This window comes from Macrosteles quadrilineatus, unplaced genomic scaffold (genome assembly GCF_028750875.1).
Source record: "Macrosteles quadrilineatus isolate MER2022 unplaced genomic scaffold, UCM_ALF_1.0 Scaffold_1__1_contigs__length_201487025, whole genome shotgun sequence".
In the NCBI taxonomy this organism is placed as follows: Eukaryota; Metazoa; Arthropoda; class Insecta; order Hemiptera; family Cicadellidae; genus Macrosteles; species Macrosteles quadrilineatus.
In genome coordinates, this window is record NW_026542594.1 from 186821332 (window position 1) to 186831090 (window position 9759).

At 35.0% G+C, this 9759-nt stretch overlaps 1 protein-coding gene across 1 annotated transcript in view; it reads left to right on the top strand.

The window, feature by feature from the left end:
- LOC128991830 (transmembrane protein 132E) overlaps positions 1-4781 on the top strand; it is a 202195-nt gene extending 197414 nt beyond the window's left edge. Inside the window, exon 18 of the mRNA XM_054415040.1 lies at positions 485-4781. Coding sequence (XP_054271015.1) covers positions 485-953 — 469 coding nt within the window. The 3' untranslated portion in view covers positions 954-4781. The remainder of the gene's footprint in view (positions 1-484) is intronic.
- The last annotated feature ends 4978 nt before the right edge of the window (positions 4782-9759 follow it).

The following is a 9759-nucleotide window of genomic DNA, read 5'->3' on the forward strand; positions in this document are numbered from 1 at the left end:
ACACTTTCTCCTTATTTGCAAGCATCTAAATTAAATTGCGTTTGCAAAGATCATTATTACAAAGGATACTTTATTTGAATTCTGAGGTAAATAGTCAGACTTGTCCTGTTGATATGTGTTTTTAACACTATATTTCAGGAGGTACGGAAAACCTTTGTTTTCAATTGACCCTAAATCCTACCCTACTAATAGGTTAGGTTGGTTAATTAGGTGGCTAAATGAAGGGATAGGATTTAGAGTCAATTATAACCAGAAAGAGTTTGCCCACCTCCAGAAAAGTAATGTAGTATAACTTAACCATCCAGCAAAATTTTTTCTCATAATTTAAATAAGCGACATTTTTCTACTTTGATATCTTGTCCCTTTATTTGAAGGGCGTTAACATTAACAAGAAATAAAATACGCACACGGACATTAAAAACATGAACATTTAGGGCAGTAAAACTATTTTTTTTATCAAACTCACATCTAGTAATTGTTCCAGGTCTCCGACCCCACCGCCTCTGCCGCCCCACGGTGTACCTGTGGAGGGTGAATACCGACCGCCTGTCCCGCCACACCGCAACTCAACTACTGAACCCAACATGAACATGAACGAGAACATGCTGCACAGGATAAACAAACCGAGGGAGTACAACCGAGGAGGGAGAACGCCTGAGAACGGAGCCCGTCGCCATCACCACCATCACCACCACCATCGCAGCAAAGGCGGACGACACCTTACGAGGGCTCCGCAGCACAACATGGAAGAAGGAGACGACACGTTTGTGGAACTCAGCACCTCGGGGAACGGGGAAGTCAAACGAGCCACCATTGTGGGCAACCCGATGTTCTCGGCGGACGAGGAGCACAGAGCGAGGGAAGATCTTTTGGCCCTCGAGGATCTCAATCTCGGAATGGATTATCAGCAGATAATGGAGTATTTCGACAATCTGAAAGAGTCTAATGCTTGACTCAAGTAGGCTGCTGGTTGGAGAGCCTCAAGAGATGAGTTTTCCCTTTGTTGGTTTCAAAGATTTGTAGGCTTCAAGAATCATTAAGTTGTGCATTTAAAAAAGAAGAATTTGAAATGTTTTTTCCTCTGATGAAAGAGGTTGCTGTCAAAAGAATGTAGACTTTGAAAATACGTATTTAATATTTCATAAGGTTTTTGCCAGTATTTGAATAAATGGAAATGTAAAAAAAAATAACAGCATGAAAAAACCGTGGAAATTTAAATTAAGTGCTTATTGCTAAAGATTGCAGACTAATGATGGTATTAAATACTACCTGTCAGGTACCCACAAAAATACTTATCACTGTATTGTTTTTTGTTTTTTTTTTACTTGTTATGCTTTGAAACCGTCAAAGGGATAATGTTGACGACAAAACCACTGTATTCTAGTCAGGAGTTTCCCGCGAGGAAACCTTAACCATACCAAGAGAAATAATATTGACGAGTTGTCTGTGAATAGATTTATCTACGTGCGTGTCATATCAGTGCTTTAACATAGTTGTTCCTACCTCCCGCAATGATTGCTATATCCCTTGATATTATGTTTGTAGCTATGCATAGATCGTCTAATACTCTATCCTGTACATGTTGCGTTGTAAGATTTTGTAAATAAATAACTCCTGACATGTAATCTCATTTATATATTTTTGGAAATGCTAAATTTCTTATGCTGTACATTTAGTCTATGTGAATGTACGATGGGGCGTTGTGCGCTGGAATAATTTTACAGGGTTAGGTAAAAGTCTAGAACCCCCCGGTAAACTTTTTAACGCGTTGCAGTAGGAAAACCAAACTTGGCACATATTTACAACATGAGAAATTGCACTTTTTCATCAAAGTTATAATGCCCTAGCCCCCAAAATGGGGTATTTTGGGGGCAGCCCCAAATTTTCAAATGTTAACACCTATCATGTGATCACTCATTTTAAGGGGTTTATCAAGAGAAATTGAATGGCACAATCCAGAGGTCAATATCGCACCCCTAATCGAAATGGCAGCCATTTTAATTTAAGATGAGCAAGCAAGATAAAGGCTAGACACCCCCAGTTAACTTTACGTGTGGCAATTTGAAACCAAACTCGGCACATGTTTACAACATAAAAAAATGCCCTTTTTGATTAAAGTTAGAAATTTTGGGGGCAACCCAAAATTTTTAAATGTAAACACCTATCATGTGACTCATTAATTTAAACTGTTTCTCAAGACAAGTTAAATGGCGCAAACTAGAGGTCAATATCCCACCCCTAATCAAAATAGCAGTCATTTTGAAATATCCCCTATTAACTTTTTAAGAGGTTATAGCAGGAAAACTAAACTCAGCATAACTTTATAAAAAAAGAGAATTCACCTTTTGGTCAGTATTAAAATATTAAATTTTTAAAGTTAACTGAGGGTGTCCAGACTATATCTTGATTGCTCATCTTAAATAATTAAAATGGTTGCCATTTTGATTAGGGGTGCGTTATTGACCTCTGGTTTCCGTCATTCAATTTCTCTTGATAAACCCATTAAAATGAGGGGTCACTTGATAGGTGTTTACATTTGAAAATTTGGGGCTGCCCCCAAAATACCCCATTTTGGGAGCTGGGGCAAAGTTGTCACCTTGATTAAAAAGTGCAATTTCTTATGTTGTAAATATGTGCCAAGTTTGGATTTCCTACAGCAACGCGCTAAAAAGTAAACCGGGCGTTTCCAGACTTTTTCCTAGCCTTTTTGTATTTGAAAGTCTTTTTTTAGAAATATAGTATAATTTTGTTAGTTAGTCTTATTCATGAAGGACATTAGTAAATATTGAATAATATTCAGTCGACTCTCTGATGAAGTTCTACACCTGAATGAAATATCAGTGTTATTTTTTGTAAATTTTTATATCAATATTTGGAATCTTATTCTGAGGTAAGGTGGCCGAAATTAAATTAAAAACTATTCTATTCTTTATTTGGCAGAGTGATACCAATACCATAGACAAATAGAATAAATATAGACCGACAGCAGTTTTGCGGTTAGCATAAGTTCCAGCATGCGCTTTGAGTGCCATGTAGCTATGGCGCACACCGCTCTGCAGCGTCTGCTGGTAGCATACGGCTCCTTGCCTGTTGCGGTGTGCGCCATAACTACATGGCACTCCTAGTAGCAAATCGCAGAACCTTCCTATGACAGTCTATATTTATTCTATTTGTCTATTACATACCCAACGTGTCTTAATAACAGTAACTGCTGTTCGTATTTAATAACAAAACTTGATGGTAAACTTTATGGGAGCATTATTTATAGTGATCAATGCACAACATTTCTTTGTAAATTGAATACCCAGCTTAAAGAGTGATGCATTATGACAAAAATGTAGCTCATCGCAGGCCAGAATGTCTATTCGAGCTTTGCTCATTTAACTAATGCTTTTCAAAACGTCTTACTTTACAGGGGCCCTTGTGATTAAACACTTTTATTTGAAAAGCTGTATTTGAAGACATGCTTGATTGAGACAGGTTGTATTCAAACGCACGACGCCCCCTATGTGTTTTCTCAGTTGTCATTTGTTGTGTGACTAAATTTTCAGTCCCGTTTGAGATAAATCACGGCATGGTACTTGTATCCTCTTCAGTAAAAAACTTGTTTCACTTTAGGTCTATGTCTAAATTTATCTTAGGGAGATTATATCGTAGTTTTGTAGCGTAGCTCACTTTCATACTGTTAAAAAAATTGTGCTTTTTGTAAAAGGTCGCATAATGAAACATGTCGGTAAATTCACTCCCTCCAGTTAGAGCAGAAGGTAGTGTTATGTAGACTTAAGTGATTTTTATATAAAATATATATTAAAAAATCAATTCCTATTAAGCAAAGCTTATTCCGGTAAAAGATATTTTGTCGTTGTTTTTACTCCAGTCCAGCAACTTTTTCAAAATACGTATTTAATACTTGACTAAAATCTGGGATTTCAGCTTCGGTTACAGAAGCCATTTCCGTGCAGAATTTAGAAAAAATAACACAGTTTAAGTTAAAACATGTAATGCAAGACTTTTCTTCGTTTTGAGAGTGTGCAAAGTTTTCAAACAGATTAATTATCTAGTTATTTTTTATATCGAATTCTGCATGGAAATGTATGTCTGACGTGGCTTGTGCATTTCGCTAATGATCATTAAATATGCCCCACTATGATTTTTATTAACTTATAACATAGGGTTTAAATGAAAATAAGTCAGTAACATACATGCTTTGAAGTTATTGAATGGTACAGAAATTTTCTACTGTATTTATGAGACTTCATCTTCATATCGTATTCTTTAAAAAATGTTGTTTAATTTACAACCTCATCAAAACATCATAGAACTATTTATTTCATCCCAGCCATTTTAGTACTAAATATATTTGAAAGTACAATATTTATACTATGTAATGTGTATAATAGTTACAAACACTGTACATTTTCCTTATTTTGTGCCATCGTGAAATAGATCTAAGCCACAAACAATCTCTGCTATTAGACTGATATTATTAATGTTATTTGTTAACGAGAGCTATAGAATACTTTATCGTTGTTTACGAGTAATTTTATTTGTAAGTTTACATTCACCCACAATTGTACATTGTAGAAATCTTGTATTTATTTTGAATGTAAAGTATGTTCGGTGCTTATGAGTTTGTTTTGTATGATATTAGTTTCGCTAGGTTTTCTACAATGTTACGCTACTGATGTTATGTGCTAGTTATTTATTTGTCGCACGCTGGAAGCACCAGCCAACCTGTACACTGGTGTAAATATAAATGTTAACATCTACATAAATGTTTACACTACGCCTTATTATTTGTCTCCATCCTTCTTCCAACTTATGATCCTGATTGTAAAAAACATTCTGGGGAGAAGTTGTGTTTTTGGCCTCTGGCTCTTGTTTGCACAAATAAAAGGTTGAAAATACATCCGTTGTAGTGATGTAGGAGGAACCTTTATATTTTTATTCTTTTGAAGATTTAGTAAACCTTTTATAAAACAGGAACAACGTCCGAGATGGACCTGGGTGAAGCAGACGGTCATTCTGAGTCGCCTTGGCCTTAAGCATTAAGCTTAACTTTAGCCTTGTGCTCTGATCGACTTTTTTCCCCTTTTGGAGCACTTTCCAGGGTAGAAGGCCACCTGCGTTTCTTCAGAAGGCAGGGCCCTGTCAAACGCCTTGCTGTCATTGGCCTGGGTCTCTGCAATTATTCCCATGTCCACATTGCTCATCAGCTGCGAGGGGAAGACAAAATCAAGGTTATCCTCGAGTTTGGCATGTCTCCTCCATATTTGGAAGCCGTGTTTCCATTCTAATCTCTGCATCAATATATTTCTTATGCAGGAGCACCATCCCCGTGCAATATAGGTGTTAGGGGTTCCTCTGACATCAATTCACCAGACTGAAGGCTGGCAGAAGGAGATTATCGTCCCCTTCCCCAGCAAAGGCGGCACCAACAGTGTTTCTGCTGTTGTCAAAGGGGTGACTTTGAGACACACAGAAAACGAGAGTGACCTATAGAGAGAGACAAACGAACAACCATATCTGATCTCTGCGTTTTCCCATAAAAATTCATGACAACAAAAAAAATTGAACACATTAATCTAAGTAAAATGCTGTTGGTTATCAATCATCAATTATGATGTAAAATAATTGGCATAATATAAAATAAGGCAATTTCTTTGTATTAATATTTTTTTGTGAAAAAATAAAATAATGTAAAATTTTGTTTGTAACATTTTAATTGATTGGATCTCACAGAAGAGTTTTTAAAAATTTGTGAGGATCAATGTAAAATAATGAATAAATATATTTGAACTGGAACTGCAAACCAGCATATTCGACTATATAGGAATGTAATTTATGTATTTTTTTGGTAAATTATCAGGTCTTTAAATTCAGAACACTGGATTCCCAAAGGTTCTACTGTTAATAATATGTAAACCAATATTAAATGTGTAAAAAAATCTATACTGTAATATTTAAAAATGATTTATTATTTACGATTTAAAAGTTTGCTGCTTTAAGTCTGAATATACATCTTCCTGCAACCGGTGAGCAAATTGTCTTCTACAGTTTTTTTCAATTAAATATAATCACCCTAATGTACTTAAAATTATTGAAATCAGAACGAAACTGGTTACGATTTTTAACTCTGAGGTACGTTTTTTTCAAAATATCTAAATGTTTTTAAGGTTGACATTAGTCAGGTCGCTTGAGGGTTTAAAGCACGTTCTGTGGTTTGTTAACGTGACTTCTCTCTTCTCTCTGCTTGTGACAGGCGCCATATTGTGGCAAGGAACACAATAAACTTTAAACAAAAGTTATGTTTCAGTACGCAAAATTGTGTTGTTAACATGCTCAATTTGTACCGAACTCAAAATATTACATGTGTTGTAAAGTTCTATTCTTATTTCACCTTATTCAAATAAATCTATTAGCACATCTTTACATCCATACGCATGTTATATTGTAATGTTTCCAGCAAAATCAACTTGAGGATTGTATATTTAAAACTATAAATTTATATTTTGTTATTTATTTTCAGATGTAGCTTTCCTCATTTTAAACAATTTCACATGTTGTATTCGTAGAATAAGTACACCCCCTTAGGATTCATCATCCTTATGGATTAGTACAATTTGTATGGTATATTTATGTCCAGATGAGAGTAGTTGTATTATATTTCTTGTTAATTGTTATTTTTTAAATTTCCTTTAACCAAATATATAACTCTATAGCATTGTAAATTAAATTTGCCCCCGGTATTAATATAATTATAAACAAAACACTGCACACAGTACAATTTTAGTAACTGTTATCGTTCCTTGTGGGAGGAACATAGTCGCCAAACTTTTAAGCGTAACGAGAAAAAAGACGCCAAAAAAAGCTTCTAATTTTATTATGGGTTGAAAAAGTCCCCGTGCAGTTTCTAAAGTTAATGGTAATATTTACTGTTATCTGTGATTGTGATTTTACGTTACAAATCTTACTGAACTATGATCAAAACTCCTCCATACAGCGTTGAGTGAGTACATAATTAGGATGGATGTAATTAAATAGCGAGTCGGTTAAAGGGTGTCTTCGTATGCGCCTAAGCTGTAACACAGACACGTACGACACATTAGGGCTCATTAGAGCAACCCTCTACGTCAGATGAGACATACAAGTACAGTAACTACCTTCTGCTGCAGTATAAAATATATTTTGTATACATGAACTAATTACATCACACATTTTCATTGCAGTTTTTTTATAGTTTATAGTCAACGCTTCCAGTGGGATATTAACAAGTATCAAGTAGTAAGTAAGTAAGTATAGTTTGTTTTGGGAGGAGTTTGTAAATAAATACCCCCACTGCAGCAAACCTGCAGACTAAACGAATTTCCATTTGCCTGATTTGATTTTCAATTAATTCCATTTAAATCATTAGGTTTAACGTGTATCTAGGTTTTCTGCTACAGGGAGGGTAATAAAGTGTGTTTTTATTAGGATATTAATAGCTTTATAAAATAAATAAATGTAAGTTACCAAGGTTGATTAAAATATATACATAAACAAGCAAACTGCAACATTTTACAATATTCTCCATAAGATAACAGGAGAATTTTAAACTTACAATTTTTAACATTTTTCTTCGTAACCAACAAGCATAAAAGGAAATGTAATATGAAAATTTTAGGCTACAATTTTTAAATTTTTTTCTCCGTAACTGATAAGCGTACAAAAAAACTTTAATAAAACTCCATTATTTGCTTTTTTAAGCTCTTCAAAACAGTCTAGAGAGAAATTGGGAAACTTTGTGTTTTGAGGGTCAAAAATGAGAAAAACTATTTATACCCCCATAAACCCTGTTCCCATAGTCCGATTATGCTGGTTCGCATACTCATCCAATTTTATCCCACCCGCTATATTTCAAGCCAAAATTACTCGAGTTATCGTGTTCACTGACACAAACACATATATAACATTTTGAACGGGTGGTGTTTTTTGCCTCTGTAGACATCAAAATGAATTAAAAAGCAAATTCCCGGGCCTATGTCTTACCATGAGACCTACGGTAATAGTTAATTACCTACCAATAGGGAAATTAAAAGGGACATTCCTGGTCTAGTGGTTATAGTACTGGAGCTTTACCCCGACTGCTTATAGGTTCAAATCCCGCGATCGATCCTCACTTTTAAGTGCCCAGATTACGTTGATTTTTTACACCTTCACCACCGTGTAGTCCATTTAGAGGCATCCTCCACCCACCTAATTGCCCTTTGTCTTGAGAGCTGCAGCTCTCAAAGAGAAATTGGGAAACTTTGTGTTTTGAGGGTCAAAAATGAGAAAAAATGACAAATCTAGCATGCTGCTAGATACTCGCACCATTCGGAGTTGTCGCAGCCGTCGTAGTACTAAAGGACGTCATACAGTTATGAATGAGTATTTAGTCCGGCCTGCCATCCCCACATGCCCTTTCTGTCATCTAAAAGAACTTTGACGTGTTACAGCAAGTTTATAAAGGTTAACAACAGAACAGTTTCATTTTATAATAATTGATTTATCTTAGTTTGGCAATAGGTATAAAAATACTTCAAAGCTACATGATCAAAACAAAAGCCATACTAACCTTATATTGCATGGCTGTCATGATTTGTCATATTTTGACATTTGGGTCTGCAGCAGACGGCAGTTTTCTAAGTTCTCTTCAATGTTAACCTATTAACAATAAAGGTGAATCTAATATTCCTTTTACACAAAAATGTATAATTATATCAAGTTCCAGTGAGAAAATGGTGTTAAAAAAATAGTCAGTACTTGAAATAGCTTAGAATCAATCAACAAATTTATATCAAGTTCTAGTGATAAAATAGTGTCGACTGTTGACATAATAGGCCTAGTCTGTAGATTTACAAATGTAAACAAAAGTTCTAATGTGAGCCCAGAGAAATAATCGTACCACTATTTTCAGCTATAAATCTAGTTTTTGGTGATAGCCAAATCAATAAGTTAAGTTTATAGGGGCTGCACTTTACTTTAGGTCCTACATTAATTTGAATGAAAATATCGATTGTTGGATTGTTTCATTCATATCGTTTGGTTAGTTAGGTTAGGTTAACCTTACCTAACTAACCAAACGATATATCGAATGGTTAGTTAGGTTAGGTTAACTTTACCTAACTAACCAAACGATATATCGAATGAAACAATCGATTAATTGATATATCGATTGATATTTTCATTCGAATGAGTGTAGGACCTAAAGTAAAGTGCAGCCTTTATAGGCTCCCGTGGTTACGTTTATGTAATTATTTACCAAATGGCATAGGCCTACCGGTACTGGTACCTAAAAAGTTTATTGAATCCATTAGTTCCCATGGAACAACGGACTCTCACGTCCCTGTCTTCTTTTTTAGGGAATTACTGTTCTAGAGGTTAAATACAATACGTTTTTGCCAATGTAGCCTAATCCTTGGTCGTGTGAATGGCAATTGTTTCCTAGGAAATCGTTTAGTTCACCTTAGGTTAAGCCAAAGAAAGAATTTCTTGCAGAATTTGGCAGGTATCAGCAATTTAATCGTCACCAGCTGATTAGTTTGGGTTCAAAATATAATTTAATCAAGTTAAACTTCTATTTTCTCAATCCTTGAATCCTTGCAATATTACCATTCAATTACGTCCATTTTGATTTAAGAACTAACTAGGCTACAATTTTGACCTAAGGATGAAATGTCTAGTTCTATCAATAGTGAAAGATGATACTAACCAACTTGTGTCATGTTACAGGTGTGG